The following is a 23,649-nucleotide window of genomic DNA, read 5'->3' on the forward strand; positions in this document are numbered from 1 at the left end:
GCAGCCTCCGCGCTGGCGTCAACGTCCGACCTGAGCGCCAAATTTAAATTCGCGGCCATCTTGAGTGGGCGGAATCTCCGTGCGCGGCTGGGCTGGAAGTGAGGGCGGTCGCTCCGTCGGTCTCGGGATCGAGGGGTGAGGGCACCATGGCGTCCGGCTGCAAAAGTAAGTGAGAAGCCCAGGCTTCGTGACCCCGTCTCCGCCCCCAAATACGAGCTTTCCTGCTGGGCGGGAAGGGCAGGAGCGGACTGAGAGGCGGGGGATATTTGAAATCTCCCTCTGTCTCTCCAAGATAATACACTAATGGAACAGCTCTCTTCCCTTCCGTCTATGTGTTGGGCGCACGCTACGAGCCTGGCGCAATTCTAAGCTCTGGGGCTGAGCAGAGAACCGGAACCGAGCCCTCATCCAGGCGCTTGGCTGCTAAGCGACCTGCTGGTTCTTCCCTCCTGTTATCGGTCCTGCCGTTTCGTCGCTGGCCTCTTCCCGAGTCCGGACCCGGGCTGCCTCTCTAGGTATCTTCGCCTGAGGGTCGGCCCCAGCTCTCACTACCTTCTGCGTATTTCCACAATACTGACTTTCCTGAAGGGAAGAACTTATTCTTGTTCCAAGCATGTCTTTCTCTTTTGGAGGGTCCGCTGTGGACTCTCCTTAGGTAAGGGACTTTGAAAGCACAGAATTCAGTAGTGTCTTTATATTCTCACAGTCCTTTTTTTCTTCTCCAGGAGACCCCTTCAGTTTCTTCCTTTTTCTCATGGAAGGGAGCCTGTCATTTTGCTTTTGATAAACGGTTCAACTTTACTAATTTCTTGGTCCTTTGCTGCACCTGTATACGTGCCTCTTACATCGCCTAACCCTTTAAGGAGTCTTGGTTTTTTAAAGCTGATTTTGAGCTGATTCGATGGATCTTTGTGAATGGTATGAACGGTAACGAGGCGATGCCTATGTTAGAAGATTGAACAAATGGTGAATTTTTGGTGTTTGAACCTTTCGGTAACGTTAATGCTTTTAGCTGTCAATTGCAATTCTTTCCTGATACGTTTGTTGTTTTACTTACCTTTTAGGTCCATTATACCATTAACACCTCATTATGTTCTCTTTTTCCATCTAAAATGTTCCTTTTCCTCCCCCATTTTCAGTATTCAGGGAATATTGGCACACAAATTGGTACGTTATTGGAGCAAAATGTTGATCGCGCTTTCTGCACAATCACAGTGTTCAGTAAATCTGGACTCAAGCAAGAGAATTGATGTTTGTGATATTAGAGCATCTGTTTATTTAATGGAAAGTGACATATGTATGTGACTGTGTTAAAGGACTCTGTCCTGTCTGTACACATCAGGAAGTGATGGGAGAGCTTCTCTGGTGGCACAGTGGTTAAGAATCCGCCTGCCAATGCAGGGGACACGGTTTCGATCCCTGGTCCGGAAAGATCCCACATGCTGCAGAGCAACTAAGCCCGTGCACCACAACTACTGAGCCTGCTCACTGGAGCCGGCGAACCACACCTACTGAGCCCATGTGCCGCAACTACTGAAGCCCTCACGCCTAGAGCCCATGCTCTGCAACAAGAGAAGCCACCGCAATGGGAAGCCCACACACTGGAACGAAGACCCAACACAGCCCTAAATAAATAAATAAATAAATAATTTTTTCTAAAAAGTGACGGGAGCAAGGGTATTCACAGCTCCCCTTTATGATGGTGGTGATTTCCATGGGGAACTCTCCTGCTCCTTTAAGTTTGTTAGCAAAGTTGAGGTTGATGACATCCCAGGTAAGTGCATTCCCAGCAGGCTTAGAGACCGGGAACATGAAGTGGGAACACAGGGAAGGAGAGAGCCCATGCAGTGCTCCCTGCAGCTCTTACTTTTGTGCTCATGAAGGTTGTTTCTTGTGACAACACTGGCACCATGGGTGGCTGACTGAAATCAGAGAAATGAGAATGTGAAATAACCCTCATGAAATTGACTGAGTTTAAGAGTCCCTTTCTGAACTTAATCATATTTGGCTAGATGATCCATAGCTATCTGGACTGCAGAGTAAGCATCTAAGGTTTGTTGGTTTGTTTGTTTTTATTGAAGTATAGTTGACTTACAGTGTTTCAGGTGTACAGCAAAGTGATTCAGTTACATATTTATTTATTTATTTATTTATTTTCTGATTGTGTCATCTGCCCGCTCTAAATTCTTCTTTTTTTTTTTAACTTTTAATTTTATATTGGAGTATAGCCAATTAACAATGTTGTGATAGTTTCAGGTGCAAGGCAAAGCGACTCAGCCACACATATACATGTATCCGTTCTCCCTCAAACTCCCCTCCCATCCAGGCTGCCACATAACATTGAACAGGGTTCCCTGTGCTATACAGTAGGTCCTTGTTGGTTATCCATTTAAAATATAGTAGTGTGTACATGTCAATCCCAAACTCCCTAACTATCCCTTTGCCCCACCCTTCCCTCCTGGTAACCATAAATTCATTCTCTAAGTTTGTGAGTCTGTTTCTATTTTGTAAATGAGTTCATTTGTATCATTTCTTTTTAGATTCTGCTTATAAGTGATATCATTCTCCTTCTCTGTCTGACTTAACTTCACTCAGTATGACAATCTCTAGGTCCATCCATGTTGCTGCAAATGGCATTATTTCATTCTTTTTAATGGCTAATATTCCATTGTATATATGTACCACATCTTCTTTATCCATCTAGTTGCTTCCATGTCTTTGCTATTGTAAGCAGTACTGCAATGAACACTGGGGTGCATGTATCCTTTCGGACCATGTTTTTCTCTGGATATGTGCCCAGGAGTGGGATTGCAGGGTCATATGCTAGCTCTTATTGTTGAATTGTCTATTTCTCCCTTCATTTCTTGTCATGTATTTTGGTGCTTTGTTACTAGGTGAATATATGTTTGTTATTTTTTTTTAAGTAATTAATTTTATTTTTGGCTGCGTTGGGTCTTCGTTGCTGCATGCGGGCTTTCTCTAGTTGAGGCGAGCGGGGCCTACTCTTCATTGCAGTGCGCGGGCTTCTCATTGCGGTGGCTTCTCTTGTTGTGGACAATGGGCTCTAGGTGCGTGGGCTTCAGTAGTTGTGGCTCGCGGGCTCTAGAGCGCAGGCTCGGTAGTTGTGGCGCACGGGCTTAGTTGCTCTGCAGCATGTGGGATCTTCCCGGACCAGGGCTCGAACCCGTGTCCCCTGCATTGGCAGGTGGATTCTTAACACTGCACCACGAGGGAAGTCCCTAAGTATATGTTTATATCTGTGTTATCTTCCTGGTCGTTTGACCCTTCTATCATTATAAAAAATATTCTTCTTTATCTCTGGTAACTTTGTTTTAAAGTCTGTCTGAAACCTGTATAGCCACTCCTGCTTTCTTGTGATTGCTGTTTGCATGAGATAATCTTTTTTCATCCTTTTACTTTCCATATGTTTATATGTTTGAATCTAAAGTGTGTTTCCTTTAGATAGTATATAGTTGGAGCATGTTTTTTCATCTTAGTCTGACAATCTCTGCCCCTTGATTGGGTTGTTTAATCCATTCACATGTTGTTATTGATTTGGTTGTATTCACATCTGCCATTTTACTTTTCATTTTCTATGTGTCACATGTTTTTTATGTTTCTCTGTTCCACCTTTACTGCTTTTTAAAAAAAATTTTATTGGATTATAGTTGAATCAGCAAAATTGAATCAGTTATACATATATATATAATGCATATATCCACTTTTTTAAAAATTCTTTTCCCATGTAGGCCATTACAGAGTATTGAGTAGAGTTCCCTGTGCTATATAGTAGGTCCTTATTAGTTATTTATTTTATATATAGTAGTGTGTATATGTCAATCCTAATCTCCCAATTTATCCCTCCCCACTTGTTATACCCTGGTAGCCATAAATAATTTGTTTTCTACATCTGTGACTCTATTTCCATTTTGTTACTGCTCTTTTTTTTTTTGGAGGGGGGCCACGCCACATGCAGGATATTAGTTCCCCGACCAGGGATCGAACTCGTGCTCCCAGCAGTGGAAGTGTGGAGTCCTAACCACCGGACCACCAGGGAACTCCCTGCTTTCTTTTTTTGAAGTTTTTTTTTTTAATGATTGCTCTAGGGTTTAACATATACATCTTAACAGTGTCAGCTTTTATTTTTGGCTGCGTTGGGTCTTCATTGCTGTGCGCTGGCTTTCTCTAGTTGCAGCGAGCAGGGGCTATGTAGCTTTATTCCCTTTCACCCCCTTCTTTGGTATTATTATTAAACAAGTTACATCTATTGTTAAAAACCCAACAATACATTACTTTACCATCTTTAGTCATTTCCTTAGGCTGTTACAGCTTTGTTCCTACCCACCTTCCTTGTGCTATTATTGGCAAATATACATATGTTTCTATATGTTGTAGGCCCAACAATACATTATATACATATTATTTTATACATTTGTTTTGTAATTCAAGTAAGGGGAGGAGAAAATAGGCATTTCTATTGTTTTTTATAATTACATAATCACTGTTACCTGGTGCTCTTTGCTTTTTTTCATGTAGATTTGAATTTTACTGTCTGTGGTCACTACTTTCAGGCTGAAGAACTTCCTTTATTATTTCTTGTAAGGTGGGCCTTCTAACAACAAACTCTCTAATTCCTCTGGCCTCTGTTGTTTCTGCTGAGAGTCAGCTGTTAATCTGATTGGGGTTCTCTCATAAGTAATGACTCTCACTCAGCATTTTTACTATGATGTATCTGTGGATCTGCGTGGGTTTATCCTTTTTGGAATTTGTTGAACTTCCTGGATGTGTAGATTGCTTTTTAATGAATTTGGGAAGTTTTTGGCCATTATTTCTTTGAATTTTTTCTGTTCTTTCTCTTCTGTTCCTTCTCCTGATACTTCCCATTTATGTATGTTGGTATGCTTAATGACGTCCCACATTTCTCTGAGTCTCACCTCACTTTTCTTCATCCTTTTTTCTCTCTGTTCTTTGACTTTTATAATCTCTATTGATCTATCTTAGAGCTTGCTTGTTCTTTTTTCTGCCAGTTCAAGTCTACTTTGAGCCATTCAAGGGAATTTTTATTTCACTTGATACACTTTTCAACTCCAGAGTTTCCATTTGTTTCTTTTTTATAATTTTTCTTTATTGCTATTCTCTATTTGGTGTGGACATTGTCCTCATACCTTCCTTTAATTCTTAATTTTGATTTCCTTTGGTTCTGTACATGTTTATAATGGCTACTTTGGAGTCTTTTCCTGACAAACCCAGCGTGTAGGCGCTGTCACAGGCAGTTTCTGATGCCTGCTTTTTTTCTGGTTTATGGATCATACTTTCTTGTTTCTCTGAATTCCTTGTAATTTTTTTGTTAGAAACTTGACATCTTAGATAATACGTTGTAGCAACTCTGGGTACTGGTCTCCCCATCCTCTAGGATTTATTACTTACAGCAAGAGGAGAATACCTGGATCTTCCCAAAGCAGTCTCTCCCTGAACAGCAAAATTGGGGAAGTCTTAAGCTAAGCGTACATACATATTCATAGAGGGACTTGATTGAACTGAGGAAATTTAGCATAGAGTTGGGGCAAAGGTCGACAAGAGTCCAAGCCTTAGTCGATTGAAGTCTGGAGGGTCACCATCATAATTCCATCCTCCACCTGACTATGGGCCTTAGTTCCTGCAGAGCTCAAAGGTATGTTATTATGTATATCCCGTGAGGAACCTGGACGCTGCCCCAAGGCTGCACTGTGGTTTCTCGACTGCTCCTCCTTGTTTCTACATTTCCTCCCTTAAGGTCATTAATTATTGAGACCTGTTTGAGGGCAAGCATTGCGCCAGGCTTAGACCACAAAATGGCTTAGACCAAAATGGGTTCTCTTATGTCAAGAAAGCCATTCCTGGTTCTCTTTCTCTGGGGACCCCCTAACCTATCTGCTTACAGTTAGAATGGAGTGGAAGATCTAGGCTTGTCCCCTGTCACGCCCAGGCCAGGGAGCTGGGAGACTGAGGAGTGTCAGCAACTGAAGAATAGGCTAGAAGAATGGGGTTTTCATGTTGTACTTTTAAAAACCTTTAAAGACTTCTTATCTTTTTTTCTAGCTGAGTTACGCAGTGTGACAAATTGTCAGTCTAACCAACCAAGGTAAGGAAAAAATCTTATTGATGAGACCAAAAGAATTAGGGATGTAGTATTCCTAAAACAACCATTTAGCATAGTAAGTAAGGGTTCCTTGTTTCAGCATTAAGCTTTGTCCTCGGCTACCTGGAAATATGGAAAAATCACATCTCCTCCCCAGCCCCTGTCCCCTCACCTTCCAGGCTAAAAGATGGAATCAGTAACATAATTATCCCTTGGGATGACTTACTTTATTATTGCTATCAAAAAGGAAGTCAGAGACAAGCAGAGCTTAGAGCTGCCTTTCAGATGATTTCAAGTAAAGGCTTTTGAAGTTGGCTGACGTGAAGCAAATCAGTAAAGGGTGTGGGTTATGGGAGACTCTTGATAAAAGGTAAACGTAAATGGGTAGATCTCGTACTTTATTGGGGGAACTCAGAATAGAAACACTAGAGGCAATATGAGGCTTAGATCCTTTTTCTCCAGTAAACTTAGCTGCTATATTTTTTTGTCTTTAGTAATGAAGGCGATGCTATCAAAGTTTTTGTGCGAATTCGCCCACCTACAGAGGGTTCTGGATCAGCTGATGGAGAGCAAAACTTATGCCTATCTGTGCTGTCCTCTACGACTGTCCGGCTGCACTCCAACCCTGAGCCCAAAACCTTCATATTTGATCATGTGGCAGAAATGGACACCACTCAGGTAATGATGATTTGGGGAACTAAACTTTTCATTTGGAACATATAAGATTCTGTGATTTGGGAGGATTTCACTTCTGGTCTCTTTAGTTTGACAGATCTCAGATAAGGAAGCTCAAACATCCCATAAATATTTAAAATTTAATATTATTAAATATTTTTCTTCCTTCATCAGACTTTGTACTAGAATGACAAGCCTGCTTTATTTTCCCTCTCCAACCTGTAATGGAGGTTGATGAAGGTGTACTTTTCAGAGCCACTTGGATAATTGATAAGTAAAGTTGAACTGCCTAGTTTAAGAAGAATGTCTTTTTTTTTTTTTTTTTTTTGCGGTACGCGGGCCTCTCACTGTTGTGGCCTCTCCCGTTGCGGAGCACAGGCTCCGGACGCGCAGTCTCAGCGGCCGTGGCTAACGGGCCCAGCCGCTCTGCGGCATGTGGGATCTTCCTGGACCTGGAACGAACCCGTGTCCCCTGCATTAGCAGGTGGACTCTCAACCACTGCACCACCAGGGAAGCCCAAGAAGAGTGTCTTAGTTCTGGCTGCCATTACACAAATATCATAGACTGGGTGGTTTAAACAACAAACATTTATTTCTCACATTTCTGGAGGTTGGGAATCCAAGATCAAGTGCAAGAGATCCAGCGTCTGGTGAGGACTCACTTCCTGGCTTGTAGACAGCTGTCTTCCACTGTGTCCTCACACGGTGGAGAGAGAGAATTCTCTGTGTCTCTTCTTATAAGGGCACTACAGGCATACCTCGCTTTATTGCACTTTTTAGATACTGTGTTTATTTACAGTTGAAGGTTTGTGGCAGCTCTGCGTTGAACAACTCCATTACCATCATTTTTCCAACAGCACTGTTCACTTCATGTCTCTGAGTCACATTTTGGTCAATATTTCTTGAAATATTTTGTTCTTTTTTGTTATTATGGTGATCTGTGATCAGTAATCTTTGATGTTACTATTGTAATTGTTTTGGCATTTTTTAGCAATATTTTTAAATTAAGACATGTACATTGTTTTCTTAGAAATAATGCTATTGCACACTTACTAGACTGCAGTATAGTACAAATATAACTTTTATATGCACTGAGAAACCAAAAAATGCATGTGACTTGCTTTATTGCTATATTCACTTTATTGAGCTCATCTGGAAACGAACCCACAATATCTCCGAGGTGTGCCTGTACTGCTATCCTGAGGGCTCCACTCTCATGACTAATTACCTCTCAAAGGCCCCATCTCCAAATACCATCACATTGGGGATTAGTGTTTCAACATATGAATTTTGGGGAGACATTCAATCCATAGCAGAGAGTGATTGATTTAAGATTACTATGGTGTTGGAACTCCCTTGGCGGTCCAGTGGTTAAGACTCCGCGCTTCCAGTGCAGGGGGGCACAGGTTTGATCCCTGGTTGGGGAACTAAGATTCCACGTGCCACAAGGCATGGCCAAAAAAAACAAGATCGCTATGGTGTCAATAACTTTTTCTAATTAAGGACAATTTAGTTAAAATCTAGCTAGCACTATTCAATAGAACTTTCTGCAGTGATGGAAATGTTCTGTAAATGTGCTGTCCATTACATTAGCCTCTAGATACACATGACTATTTAAGTTTAAATTAATTAAGATTAATTAAAATTTCAAATTCACCTTTTCAGATTAATTTCTCAGATGCCCTAGCCACATGTGGCTGTTGAGCACTTGAAATATGACTAGTGCATCTGAGGACCTGACTTTTAATTTTTATTTAATTTTAATTAATTTAAGTAATAGCCACATATGGCTAATGGCTGCTGCATTGGACATCACACATCTTGATTATTCCCTCATACACATGGATGCTTTTGGTGAGACATGTAGGTCTTTAGATCTTTTTTCATCTAGGGCATGGCTGGACAATGGAAATAGAAAGTGAGGCATATATATAATTTAACATTTTCTAGTAGCCACATCTTTGGTCGTGCTGTGCTGCTTGCAGGATCTTAGTTCCCCAACCAGGGATTGACCCTGGGCCCTCAGCAGTGAGAGCACAGAGTCCTAACCACTGGACCACTAGGGATTTCCCTAGTAGCCACATTTTTAAAAAGTAAAAAAGAAACAGGTAAAATTAGTTTTACTTCTGTATCTTATTTAACCCAGTATATCTAAAATACCATTTCAACATGTAAGGAACATAAAGCAAGTTATTAATGAGATATTTTTCCATTCTTTTTTTTTTTCATGTTCAGTCTTCCAAAACTGGTGTATGTTTTATACTTACAACACATCTCAAGTTGGACTAGCCACATTTCAGGTGCTCTGTAGCCATATGTGGCGCATGGCTACTATACTAGACAATGCAGATCTACAAATTCTTGCATTGTTGATAAGGCTGCATCTATTTATATATAAAAATGAAAATAAAAATCAGATACTGATTATTTAGTATAAGCTTGTGGGAAAAGTACTGAAGAACATATAGGGCTATGTATTTTATGCTAATACCAGTATAATATTGCGTGCAGTATGCAAAATTCTATATAAACTCTAGATGTGAGGTTTAAATCTATAATTGCATAGGAGATTAATGGACATAGTTATGTTTACAGTTTTATCGTCTTAGCTATTTTAGCCTTTTTCCTATAGTAGATATAATTTTCATGTTATTGCAAATGAAAATTCACACACAAATTTTATTATATTTTAGAATGTAGTTTAGGAAAAATGTTTTCATTTTTGTGAAATGTTAACATATTTGGTGCTTAACACTTATAGGAGTCTGTGTTCTCAACTGTGGCCAAAGGCATTGTGGAGTCTTGCATGAGTGGCTATAATGGTACCATCTTTGCATAGTAAGTTGTTCACTGTTTCCTTATACAAGGGTACAATAGTAAGTGCTTCTGTTTGTTTCCTATGGCTTCTGTAACAAATGACCACATACTTAGTGGCTTGAAACAACACAAATTTATTGTCTTACAGTTCTGTAAGTCAGGCGTTTGACGCCGGTCTCTGAGCTAAAATAAAGGTGTCAGCAGGGCTGTGTCCCTTTCTGAAAGCTCTAGAGGAGAATCTGTTTTCCGACTTCTAGAGGCCATCTACATTATTTGGCTTACAGCCCCCTTTCTCCATCTTCCAAGCCAATGACATGCAACTCTTGCTCTTCCTTAGTCATGTTGCTCTCTGACTGAGGTGGGCATGTTCTTTAATTTTAAGGACTCATGTGATCTGATTGGCCCCACCTGTGTAAGCAAGGGGGAAGGGATTAAACTACCTCCTGGAGAGGATCTACATGTTATCTGGGATTCTTCTGTAAGGAAGATTTGTCTTTTTGCCCCCATTAATTAATTCATTCATTTGTATGGTATGGACTTACATATATTTATTTCATACTTTGGGTTATAATCTAATGCTACATTATGTTTATCTTGTTGCTTACATTGTTCTAGCTTGGCCATTGGGAGCTTTTTGAGGTTGGTTTCTGTGTCCCTTTGACATGTCACATCCTTTTGTTTTTTGAGCACTTCCTTTATGATGCTACAGTACGCTCCTGGCTCATCTTATATTTTCCCTGTCTGAGACCTAGAATCAGCCATTTTGGCAAGGAGCCCTGGTTCCTTTTGTTGGAGAATGGTGTTTAGAAACTAAGGGCACTCGGTGTGTTTGTGGCTACTGGAGTGTCATTGCTTCTAGGCCTTTTCAGCAGACAGAGCTAGGTAATATATGTATGTATACTAAGTCATGTATACAGACATATCTATAATTGTTTCTGTTTCTATACATTTCTATATACGGTAAGGTAAACTTGAGTTCATACTGATGTGTCTGACTCTAATCCAAGGGTTTAGCATCCACATGGGTTCATTCTAGCCTTGCTTTCTTGTTTATCTGGAACTTCCCTTGCTGACAGTGAGAAACCCGGGCTCCCACTGCTACCATCCGTTTATTTATTTGTTCATCCCCAGTACACATGTAAAGCAGTTTCAGAATTGTTAGCCTGTATCCCTGTGAAGAACAAATTTACTGCATGCAGTGTTTATGTACAGATCCTTTTTTTTTTTCTTAAGTCCTACAATTTCTAGTCAGAACCTCATTTTGTAAACTTACTTAGGCCAGCCCCTTTTCCACCTACACCTTTCAGTGCAGTATGTCATGAACTTGTAATTCAATTAGATACATTCCATCCTGGGGTCTCTGACATCCTAGTTGATGTGTTTTGTTTGTTTATTTAGTTTGCATACTTTAAAGTTCACCCTTTGTGATGTACAGTTGCATAGTGTTTTGACAAACGCAGAGACCCAAGCATTTAGCACACCTATTGAAGAGAACAGTTTCTCCACCTTCAAAGTTCCTCCTGTTTGTCCCATTCATAGTCAGCCACTTCCCCCCCCACCGCCCCCCCGCCCCCACCACCCGCCACCCGCCACCCGCCACCCGCAACCTCTGGATACACTAACAAATTTTCCATTCCTATAGCTTTGCCTTTCCCAGAGTGTCATATGATTGGAATCATTCAGTATGTAGCCTTTTGGTTCTGGCTTTTTTCATTTAGGATTTGTCTATGTTGTTGCATGCATCAGTAGCTTTTGCTTTCTTTCCTTTTTTTTTTTTTTGCCGAGTAGTATTTTACTGTGTGGATTTACCACCGTTTTTTTATTCACTCCCCTGTTAAAGGATATCTTGGTTGCTTCCAGTTTTTAGCAATTATGAATAAAGTTGCTACAAACATTCAAATACTGGGTTTTGTGTGAACATAAGTTTTCAGATCACTGGAGTACATATGTAGGAATACATTGCTGGGTCATATAGTATAAGAAACTGTCAATCTGTCTTCCAAATATATTTTGAAAGTGCATGATGATGGGAATTCCCTGGTGGTCCAGTGGTTAGGACTTGGTGCTTTCACTGCCGAGGACCTGGGTTCAATCCCTGGTCAGGGAACTGAGATTCTGCAAGGCTCACAGCGCAGCCAAAAAAAAAAAAAAAAAAGTGCATGATGATTCTGAATTTCTAAATGCTGGCATCCTTAAAATACTGCTCTAGGTTTAATGTTGGAATGTAAGCTGACAACCTTGGCAGTTCTAGAAGGTCAGTTTTTTTTACAAGGTGAATCATTTCAGATTTATTTCATAAATAGGAATATAATTTGTAGTACAATTATTTTTTCCTTTACTTCTAGCAATAGACTTCCTAATTTTATTTAGAACCAGAGGTTTTTAATAGGATGTAGTGAATTATGTAATTAATTTTGAGCAGCTGATGCTTTTTTGTGTGTGTGTGCCCTTGGTTCATCTGTAATTGGCTCAAAATACAAGAAAATAAAAAATAAGAAGTTTAAAGCTTGGGTTCATCTTGTGCACAAATTCTTCCTTGAAAATTTGCCTTTGCCTTTCATGCGTACTTTTCAGTTGTGTTCAGCAGAACTAAATATTCTCTCTTGACCCATGAAGCAGATAACCATTTTCTCATGTCTTCTCAAGAAAAAAAAAGATTTTTTTTTCCACAGAATATTTTGAGTGGTAGAGTTCAAAAATCAATTTGAAATAAGAGCCACAATTACCAGAGATTATATATCTTCAGAACTGTTTTCTTTGAAGATCCTTAAGCATACTAATTATAATATTTAATTTGAAAATTGCTTTTGGTAGTCAAGGGCAGAAATGAGAAACATATGGAGAGAAGTGAGCATTGATTTATTGCTTGGTTGAGCATACCTTCTGGTTTACCTTAGACAGTCTCAATTCTAGAGTTATTGTTAATAGTGTCCCCTTCACTTTCAAGTAGGACGCTCAACAGTATCCATTTCTTATTCTGAGTTAACTGAAGAACTTTTTTTCCCCTACTTCCGAAAGAAAGAGGTAACCAACTAGATTATACTGTTTTCTAGCTCTTGGGGCATTGAACCAAAAAGTAAACTCAAAATTTTATATTTGTGCCATGAGTCCAATGTAAACACATTTAACATCCTAACTGACATCTATCTTCAACATAAATTTTTATTTTGTTTTTATTCTTTTAATATTTATTTATATTTATTTTGGCTGCACCAGGTCTTAGTTGCAGCACGTGGGATCTTTAGTTGCGGCATGTGGACTCTTAGTTGTGGAATGCATGCAGGATCTAGTTCCCTGACCAGGGATCAAACCTGGGCCCCCTGCATTGGGAGCATGGAGTCTTACCCACTGGACCACCAGGGAAGTCCCTAAATTTTAACTTTAGTTTTTTGTTTTTCCTGTTTCTTGGTGTACCTGAGGAGATATGACACTATACAGAAAAAAAAAAAAAAAATCAAGCCTATAGCATAAGGATGTTTTTAATTGCTTTATTTTTAAATGAAGACATCTTAGTATCTTTTAAAGGCAGAATTTAGGAAGAGAATTGGTGCATTATTTAGAATAGCAAAAATTGGAAAAAAATGTCTAGTTGGTTCTGATTAAATAAATTATGATACATTCATGGAATACTATGTAGCCATTAAAAATAAAGAGGCAGATCTCTATTTACCAGCATAGAAAGATGTGTGAGATAAAAATTAAGGGAAAAAAACAGGTTGCAGAGAAGTATGAATAGCATCATTCCAGTTTTGTAAATAAAAATTAAATGAAAACTCTGATGGCCATGTCTGTATAATCCAGAAGAATTTATTAGACAGTTAAGAGTGGTTAAGTCTTAGTGGTAGAATAGGAGAGAAAGAACATGTATCATTCACTTTTTACCTGATATAATTTTAAAAAAGAAAGACAATTAGTTCTTTGTGGGGAAAATTTATATACTAGTAGACCATATTAAAATAGGGTAGTCTTCTAAATTTCATGTGTGAAAATAATATATGAAACATTCTTTTTTACAGTGGACAGACTGGTTCAGGGAAAACATTTACTATGATGGGTAAGTAAATTAGAGATTAACATTTACTGGCTTAGTCTACTCTTTTTGTGATGACAGAACTTAGTATATTTTTTGGAAAGGAATACTTTCTGGTATATGATGTTGACCTCATAAAATTAGGATTATTTCCCAAGCTTCTGTCAGAATGCGACTTCCATTATAGCAAAGTCTCTGTTTTTACCTATATTCCCAGCTCAATGCTTAGCACAGAGTATGTGCTCAATGAACAATTTTTGAAGTGGGTTTAATGAATTTTTATATATTATGTACCTGTATAACCACTACCCAGACCAAGATTCCTAGTCAGTAACTACTCCCACTGCTGTCCCCTGACATATGTATTACTCTGACTTCTGTCATCACTAGTTTCGCTTGTTTTTGCACTTCTACAAATGAAATTTTACTGTATTTACTCTTTTATGTATGGCTTCTTTCTCTCAGCCTGAGGTTTGTCAAATTCACTAATGTTATGGCATGTAGTAGTAGTTTATTTCCATTACTGTATAATAGATTATTGTATGAATATAACACATTTTCTATTATTTTTTTAATAGATCTTTATTGGAGATAATTGCTTCACAATACTGTGTTAGTTTCTGTTGCACGGCAAAGTGAATCAGCCATATGCATACATATATCCCCATATCTCCTCCCTCTTGAACCTCCCTCCCATTGTCCCTATCCCACCCCTCTAGGTCATCGCAAAGCACCGAGCCATCTCCCTGTGCTATGCTGCTGCTTCCCACCAGCCAACTATTTTACATTCGGTAGTGTATACATTTTGACGCTACTCTCACTTTGCCCAACTTCACCCTCCCACCACATGTCATCAAGTCCATTCTCTATGTCTATCTCTTTATTCCTGCCCTGCAACTAGGTTCATCAGTACCTTTTTTTTTTTTTTAGATTCCATATATATTCGTTAGCATATGGTATTTGTTTTTCTCTTTCTGACTTCACTCTGTGTGACAGACTCTAGGTCCATCCATCTCACTACAAATAACTCAGTTTCGTTTGTTTTTAAGGCTGACTAATATTCCATTGTATATATGTGCCACATCTTCTTTATCCATTCATCTGTCTATGGACATTTAGGTTGGTTCCATGTCCTGGCTATTGTAAATAGTGCTGCAGTGAACATTGTGGTGCATGTCTCTTTTTGAATTACGGTTTTCTCAGGGTATATGCCCAGTAGTAGGATTGTTGGGTCATATGGTAATTCTATTCTTAGTTTTTTGAGGAACCTCCGTACTGTTTTCCATAGTGGTTGTATCACTTTACGTTCTCACCAACAGTGCAGGAGGGTTCCCTTTTCTCCACACCCTTTCCAGCAATTATTGTTTCCAGCTTTTTTGATAATGGCCATTCTGACCGGCATGAAGTGATACCTCATTGTAGTTTTTTTTTTTTTTTCTCATTGTAGTTTTGATTTACATTTTTCTAATAATTAGTGATGTTGAGCATCTTTTCATGTGCCTCTTGACCATCTGTATGTCTTCCTTGGTGAAATGTCTATTTACGTCTTCTGCCCATTTTTAAACTGGATTGTTTGTTTTTTTCGTATTGAGTTTCATGAGCTGTTTGTATATTTTGGAGATTAATTCTTTGTTGTTTCATTTGCAAATATTATCTCCCATTCTGAGGGTTGTCTTTTTGTCTTCTTTATAGTTTCCTTTGCTGTGCAAAAGCTTTTAAGTTTAATTAAGTCCCATTTGTTTATTTTTGTTTTTATTTCTGTTACTCTTGGAAGTGGATCAAAAAAGACCTTGCTGTGGTTTATGTCAAAGTGTGTTTTTCCTATGTTTTCCTCTAAAAGTTTTATAGTGTCTGGTCTTACATTTAAGTTTTTAATCCATTTGGAATTTATTTTTGTATATGATGTTAGGTAGTGTTCTAATTTCATTCTTTTACACGTAGCTGTCCAGTTTTCCCAGCATCACTTATTGAAGAGGCCGTCTTTTCTCCATTGTATGTTCTTGCCTCCTTTGTCGTAAATTAGGTGCCCATATGTGTGTGGGTTTATCTCTGGGCATTCTGTCCTGTACCATTGAGCTATATTTCTGTTTTTGTGGCAGTACCATGCTCTCTTGATTACTGTAGCTTTGTGGTATAGTTGGAAGTCAGGGAGCCTGATTCCTCCAACTCCATTTTTCTTTCTCAAGATTGCTTTGGGGCTTCCCTGGTGGCGCAGTGGTTGAGAGTCCGCTTGCCGATGCTGAGGACATGGGTTCGTACCCCGGTCCGGGAAGATCCCACATACCGCGAAGCGGCTGGGCCCATGAGCCGTGGCCGCTGAGCCTGCGAGTCCGGAGCCTGTGCTCCGCAACGGGAGAGGCCACAATAGTGAGAGGCCCACGTACCGCAAAAAAAAAAAAAAAAAAGATTGCTTTGGCTATTCGGTGTCTTTTGTGTTTCCATACGAATTGTAAGATTTTTTTGTTCTAATTCTGTGAAAAATGCCATTGGTAATTTGATAGGGATTGCATTGAATCTGTAGATTGCTTTCGATAGTATAGTCATTTTCACAATATTGATTCTTCCAATCCAAGAACATGGTATATTTCTCCATCTGTTTATGTCATCTTTGATTTCTTTCATCAGTGTTTTATAGTTTTCTGAGTACAAGTCTTTCACCTCCTTAGGCAGGTTTATTCCTAGGTATTTAATTCTTTTTGTTGCAGTGCTAAATGGGAGTGTTTCCTTAATTTCTCTGTCTGATTTTTCGTTGTTGATGTATAGGAATGCCAGAGATTTCTGAGCATTAATTTTGTATCTTGCAACCTTACCAAATTCATTGATTAGTTCTAGTAGTTTTCTGGTGGCATCTTTAGGATTTTCTATGTATAGTATCATGTCATCTGCAAACAGTGACAGTTTTACTTCTTCTTTTCCAATTTGTATTCCTTTTATTTCTTTTTCTTCTCTCATTGCCGTGGCTAGGACTTCCAAAACTATGTTGAATAATAGTGGTGAGAGTGGACATCCTTGTCTTGTTCCTGATCTTAGAGGAAATGCTTCCAGTTTTTCACCACTGAGCATGATGCTTGCTGAGGGTTTGTCATATATGGCCTTTATTATGATGAGGTGAGTTCCCTCTATGCCCATTTTCTGGAGAATTTTTATCATAAATGGGTGTTGAATTTTGTCAAAAGCTTTTTCTGCATCTATTGAGATGATCATATGGTTTTTATTCTTCAGTTTGTTAATATGGTGTATCACATGGATTGATTTGCGTATATTGAAGAATCCTTGCATCACTGGGATAAACCCCACTTGATCATGGTGTATGATCCTTTTAATGTGCTGTTGGATTCTGTTTGCTAGGATTTTGTTGAGGATTTTTGCATCTATGTTCATCAGTGATATTGGTCTATAATTTTTTTGTGTGTGTGATATCTTTTTCTGGTTTTGGTATCAGGGTGATGGTGGCTTTGTAGAATGAATTTGCGAGTGTTCCTCCCTCTGCAATTTTTTGGAAGAGTTTGAGAAGGATTGGTGTTAGCTCTTCTCTAAATGTTTGATAGAATTCGCTTGTGAAGCCATCTGGTCCTGGACTTTTGTTTGTTGGAAGATTTTAAATTCTGGTTTCAATTTCATTACTTGTGATAGGACTGCTTATATTTTCTAATTCTTCCTGGTTCAGTCTTAGAAAATTGTACCTTTCCAAGAATTTGTCCATTTCTTCGTGGTTGTCCATTTTTTTGGCTTATGGTTGTTGCAGTAGTCTCTTATCATCCTTTGTATTTCTGCAGTGTCAGTTGTGATTTCTCCCTTTTCATTTCTAATTTTATTGATTTGCGTCCTCTCCCTTTTTTCTTTCTTTTTTTTTTTTTTTTTTGCGGTACACGGGCCTCTCACTGTTTTGGCCTCTCCTGCTGCGGAGCACAGGCTCCGGACGAGCAGGCTCAGCGGCCATGGCTCACAGGCCCAGCCGCTCCGCGGCATGTGGGATCTTCCCGGACTGGGGCACGAACCCATGTCCCCTGCATCAGCAGGCGGACTCTCAACCACTGCGCCACCAGGGAAGCCCTCCCTTTTTTTCTTGATGAGTCTGACTAAGGATTTATCAATTTTGTTTATCTTCTCAAAGAACCAGCTTTTAGTTTTATTGATTTTTGCTATTGTTTTCTTCATTTCTATTTCATTTATTTCTGCTCTGATCTTTATGATTTCTTTCCTTCTACTGACTTCGGGTTTTCTTTGTTCTTTCTCTAGTTGTTTTAAGTGTAGGGTTATATTGTTTATTTGAGATTTTTCTTGTTTCTTGAGGTGAGATTGAATTGCTGTAAACTTCTGTCTTAGAACTGCTTTTGCTGCAACCCATAGGTTTTGGGTCATCGTGTTTTCATTGTCATTTGTTTCTATGTATTTTTTAATTTCTTCTTTGATTTCTTCAGTGATCTCTTGGTTATTTAGTAGCACAGTGTTTAGCTTCCAGTGTTTTTTACACTTTTTTTCCTATAATTGATTTCCAGTCTCAGAGCGTTGTGGTCAGAAAAGATGCTTGATATGATTTCAATTTTCTTAAATTTTTCGAGACTTGATTTGTGACCCAAGATGTGATCTGTCCTGGAGAATGTTCCATGTATACCTGAGAAGAAAGTGTATTCTGCCACTTTTGGGTGGAATGTTCTATAAATATCAATTAGATCTATCTAGTCTATTGTGTAATTTAAAGCTTGTGTTTCCTTATTTATTTTCTGTTTGGATGATCTGTCCATTGGTGTAAGTGAGGTGTTACAAAGTCTCCTACTATTTTTGTGTTACTGTCAATTTCTCCTTTCATGGTTGTTAGCATTTGCCTTATGTATTGAGGTGCTCCTCTGCTGGGTGCATAAACATTTTTAATTGTTATATCTTCTTCTTGGATTGATCCTTTGATCCTTATGTAGTGTCCCTCCTTATCTCTTGTAACAGTCTTTATTTTAAACTCTATTTTATCTGATATGAGTATTGCACTCCAACTTTCTTTTGATTTCCATTTGCATGGAATATCTTTTTCCATCCCCTCACTTCCAGGCTGTATGTGTCCCTAGGTCTGAAGTGGGTCTCTTGTAGACAGCATATATATGGGTCTTGTTTTTGTGTCCATTCAGCCAGTCTGTGTCTTTTGGTTGGGGCATTTAATCCATTTACATTCAAGGTTATTATCGATAGGTATGTTTCTATTACCACTTTCTTAATTGTTTTGGGTTTGTTTGTTTGTTTTTAACATCTTTACTGGAGTATAATTGCTCTACAATGGTGTGTTAGTTGGGTTTGTTTTTGTGTGTCTTTTTCTTCTCTTGTGTTTCCCACTTAGAGAAGTTTCTTTAGCATTTGTTGTAAAACTGGTTTGGTGGTGCTGAATTCTCTTAGTTTTTGTTTGTCTGAAATGCTTTTGACTTCTCCATCGAATCTGAATGAGATCCTTGCTGGGTAGAGTAATCTTGGTTGTAGGTTTTTCTCTTTCATCACTTTAAGTATATCCTGCCACTCCCTTCTGGCTTGCAGAGTTTCTGCTGAAAAATCAGCTGATAACCTTATGGGGATTCCTTTGCATGTTATTTTTTGTTTTTCCCTTGCTGCTTTTAATATTTTTTCTTTGAACTTAGTTTTTGTTAGTTTGATTAATATGTGTTTTGGTGTGTTTTTCCTAGGGTTTATCCTGTATGGACTCACTGTGCTTCCTGGACTTGGGTGACTTTCCTTTCCCATGTTAGGGAAGTTTTCCATTATCTCTTCAAGTATTTTCTCAGACCCTTTCTTTTTCTCTTCTTTTTCTGAGACCCCTATAATTCGAATGTTGGTGCATTTAGTGTTATCCCAGACGTCTCTGAGATTGTCTTCAGTTCTTTTCATTCTTTTTTCTTTTTTCTGCTCCTCGGCAGTTATTTCCACCATTTTGTCTTCCAGCTCACTTATTCCTTCTTTTGCCTCAGTTATTCTGTTACTGATTCCTTCTAGTGTATTTTTCATTTCATTTATTGTGTTGTTCATCTCTGTTTGTTCTTTAGTTCTTCTAGATCTTTGTTAAACATTTCTTGTATTTTTCTCAATCCGTGCTTCCATTCTATATCCGAGATTCTGGATCATCTTTACTATCATAACTCTGAATTCTTTTTCAGATAGATTGCCTATTTCCTCTTCATTTATTTGGTCTTGTAGGGTTTTTTTTACCTTCCTCCTTCATCTGTGACGTATTTTTTTGCTGTCTCTCTCTTTTTTTTTAATGAGTGGGATTGTGTTCCAGTTTTACTGGTTGTTTGGCCTGAGGCTTCCAACACTGGAGTTTGTAGGCTCTTGGGTAGAGCTGGGTCTTGGTGCTGAGGTGAGGAACTCTGTGAGACCTCACTCTGATGAATATTCCCTGGGGTCTGAGGTTCTCTGTTAGTCCAGTGGTTCAGATTCAGAGCTCCCACCACAGGAGCCTCCGCCCAACCCTGTGCTCACAAATCAAGATCCCACAAGCTGTGTGGGGTGGCAAAGAAAAGAGAACAATAACAAAGTAAAAAATAAAATTAGACTAGGAAACTAATAGATATATTAGAAAGAATGTAAAAATAAAAATATAGATGAATCAACAACTGGAAGGTACGTCAGTACCACAATAGTAAAAAAGAGGAGGAGGGAGAAGAAAAAAGAAAAAATAAAGGAGCGGGGGGAAGGCCTTGGCTATGGAGAGCAGGGCCTAAGCAAGGGTGAGGTTTGGGCGGTGGGTGGGGCCAATGCTCCACCCACAGGGCTGTGGGGGGGTGGGGCTTAGGCTCAAGGAACAGAAGGGGCCCAGGCATGCCCCCCAACCCTGGTCTCAGAGGGTGGGGGACCTCACCTGGGAGCTCAGCAGGCTTCCTGGGCTTGAGTGGGTGGGGCAAACGCCCTCCTCTCCTCTCCTCTGGTCTGGGGTCTGGGAGGGCCCCTCCTACCTGCCAATCCTGATCTCCCTGTCCTCCCTCCTATACCCCCAGGACCAATGCGGGGTGGGCCTTGGAGGGCAGGAAACTGGTCTGGGAGCTCAGTAGGCTCCCTGGGCCCGAGTGGGTGGGGAAAACACCCTCTGCTTCTCTCCCCCTCCTCCTCGGTGGCCCCTCCCACCTGCCACTCCTGATCGCCCCAGCCACCCTCCTGTGCCCCCAGAACCCATGTGGCCTGGATGGGGCTTTGTGGGGGGGAACTGGCTTGGGAGCTCAGGAGCCTCCCTGACACCAGTGGGCCAGGCGATCACCCTCTGCTCCTCTCCCACTCTTCCTGGAGAGTCCCTCCCACCTCCCTCTCCTGATCTCCCCAGCCTCAGGGGAGCCGATCCTGTCTGGCCTCCATTTCTCCTCCCCCCTTGGTCCCCCTACATCCTACCGGTTCACTCTGGGATTCCTCCCATCTCTTTGGGGTCAGAGCCCCCCACCAGCGCTGGCAGGTGCCCTAGTTGTGGGGAGACGCTAACTCTGCGTCTTGCCACACTGCCATCTTAAAGGAGTTCCACATTTTCTATTCTGCTGTTGCTAGACAGTTTTAGAGCACATGAATAGTACTGTTATGGACATTTTCTTCTTGTGTGGGTCTTTTATAGTGCATATCTATTGAACTTTAAACTTCTGGGCATGGACTTGCTGGGTTATAGTATATGTATGTTCAGCTTTAGTAAAAAGGTCATGATGGAGATGCGTAGATGTGGAATTTCCCAGTGCTCCACGTCCATGTCCACACTTGGTATTGTCCATTTAAAAAATTTTAGTTGTTCTGGAGTATGTATAGTATTATCTCGTGTTTTTATTTGCACTTGTTTGATGTCCATTGACTACTAAGCACCTTTTATACATTTATTGGACATTTGAATAGCCTCTCTGTAAAATGCCCATTCAAGCTTTTATCTCTTTTTTAAAAATAAATTTATTTATTTATTTATATTTGGCTGCATTGGGTCTTCTTTGCTGTGGGCAAGCTTTCTCTAGTTGCAGTGAGCGGGGGCTGCTCTTTGTTGTGGTGCGCAGGCCTCTCATTGCTCTGGCTTTTCTTGCTGTGGAGCACGGGCTCTAGGTGCACAGACTTCAGTAGTTGTGGCATGTGGGCTCAATAGTTGTGGCTTACGGGCTCTAGAACACAGGCTCAGTAGTTGTGGCGCATGGGCTTAGTTGCTTTGCGTTATATGGAATCCTCCCAGACCAGGGTTTGAACCCGTGTCCCCTGCATTGGCAGGTGGATTCTTAACCACTGCAACACCAGGGAAGTCCCTCAAGCTTTTTTCTTATTTAAAAATTATCTTGGGCTTCCCTGGTGGCGCAGTGGTTGAGAGTCCGCCTGCCGATGCAGGGGACACGGGTTCGTGCCCCAGTCTGGGAAGATCCCACATGCCGCGGAGTTTTCTGTCTGTAGATAATATTCTAATATTATCTGTCCTCTGTGTTCATTTACTTGCATTTCTCTGCCCTGTTTTATATATTTTTTCTTCTTTTTTTTTTTAAGGTATAGCACACAGAGATGACGATAATATTTTTAAATTTATTTTCTGTAACTTTCTAGCATACGCCAGCATTTTGTTAGTTCCTTTGGTCTCTAAGGCATATATATATATTTTAAATAAATTTACTTATTGATTGATTGATTTTTGGCTTGTTGGGTCTTCATTGCTGTGTGTGGGCTTTCTCTAGTTGCGGCGAGCGGGTGCAACACTTCATTGCAGTGCACTGGCTTCTCATTTCGGTGGCTTCTCTTGTTGTGGAGCATGGGCTCTATGCACATGGGCTTCAGTAGTTGTGGCACACGGGCTTAGCTGCTTCTTGGCATGTGGGATCTTCCCGGACCAGGGCTTGAGCCCGTGTCCCCTGCATTGGCATGTGGATTCTTAACCACTGCACCACCAGGGAAGTCCCTCTAAGGCATGTTTAAGTAATACATATAGTAACTTTTGGATCTTTTCTAGTTTTATAGTTTGTTTTCTGACAAATATAGCTATAGCTTGAATTAGTATCCAAGAAATCCTGCTGTTTACATATCCACTCACATCTCCCCTTTTCCCCAACGTTAACAAAATAGATTGGATTGCTCTTCAGTTTCCTGTCTGTACAGAAATCTTGTGAAGAATTCCTATAGTATCTTTCTTACCAGCTTGGCTTTTATTGCCCAATTAACAAAACACTAGCTAATGCTCATTTTTATTAACTGTGAGATAGTTATTACCATTATTCTTTCCATTTTATAGTTGAAAACTCCAAGAGATTTAAGTAATTAGCCTGTGGCCCCACAGCCAGTGTATAAAGATCAGCCTAGGAGACAGAATGTCTTATGCAACAGTAAAGTACAGTTATTTGTTGTTTCTGCTAATTTTGGTGCCTGCAGAGGGAAAAATTTCAAGCTTGGGACTGAAATGGATTTCTTAATTTATCAAACAACAACTACTTTTAAAAATTGCTTAGTGGCTATTGTGGGCCCTTCTCTTCAGTCCCATTGATAGGCAGGTTCTATTATGCCATCTGTTACAGACCACGATTTATCTTGTTTGGGGCCTGAAAGAAACTGATTATACAGTTTGTCTTTTCTATATGAATTGCCTTTCAGTGTTGCTGTTTTGAAAGACTCCTGTTAACAGAATAAAAATGAACAGCTATATATTTTCTTTTTTACATTTTTCTTTAGGACCATCTGAATCTGATAATTTTTCTCATAACCTGAGAGGAGTAATTCCACGAAGTTTTGAATATTTATTTTCCTTAATTGAACGTGAAAAAGAGAAGGTAAAACTTATTGTAAAAATAAAGCGATTCTATGAAATACCTAGTTTTGTGTAGCTAACTACTACTAATTAGCTCATGATACATGGAGGGGCATCATTGGTAGTCTACAGTGTGGATAGGCTAGAGTCATAAAAAAAAATCTTTCAATTCTTAAGATTAAATTAAGGATTCTGAGTTTATTATTTTCTAAAAGTTTTTAGTCTATAAAACATGCATCGTCCATGAACCCACATTGAAAGAAAGAAGAATGTAGTGCTTCTTAGGCTCTCAGATTTTAC

General features: G+C 39.7%; 1 protein-coding gene across 1 annotated transcript in view; it reads left to right on the top strand.

Moving 5' to 3' along the window:
• Nucleotides 1-113: 113 nt before the first annotated feature.
• KIF15 (kinesin family member 15) overlaps nt 114-23,649 on the top strand; it is a 74,369-nt gene continuing 50,833 nt past the window's right edge. Inside the window, exons 1-6 of the mRNA XM_065885384.1 lie at nt 114-165; nt 6,079-6,121; nt 6,613-6,796; nt 9,555-9,631; nt 13,627-13,664; nt 23,274-23,371. Of these exons, the coding sequence (XP_065741456.1) occupies nt 147-165; nt 6,079-6,121; nt 6,613-6,796; nt 9,555-9,631; nt 13,627-13,664; nt 23,274-23,371 (459 nt within the window). The 5' untranslated portion in view covers nt 114-146. The remainder of the gene's footprint in view (nt 166-6,078; nt 6,122-6,612; nt 6,797-9,554; nt 9,632-13,626; nt 13,665-23,273; nt 23,372-23,649) is intronic.

Source organism: Phocoena phocoena, chromosome 10 (genome assembly GCF_963924675.1).
Source record: "Phocoena phocoena chromosome 10, mPhoPho1.1, whole genome shotgun sequence".
Classification (NCBI taxonomy): domain Eukaryota; kingdom Metazoa; phylum Chordata; class Mammalia; order Artiodactyla; family Phocoenidae; genus Phocoena; species Phocoena phocoena.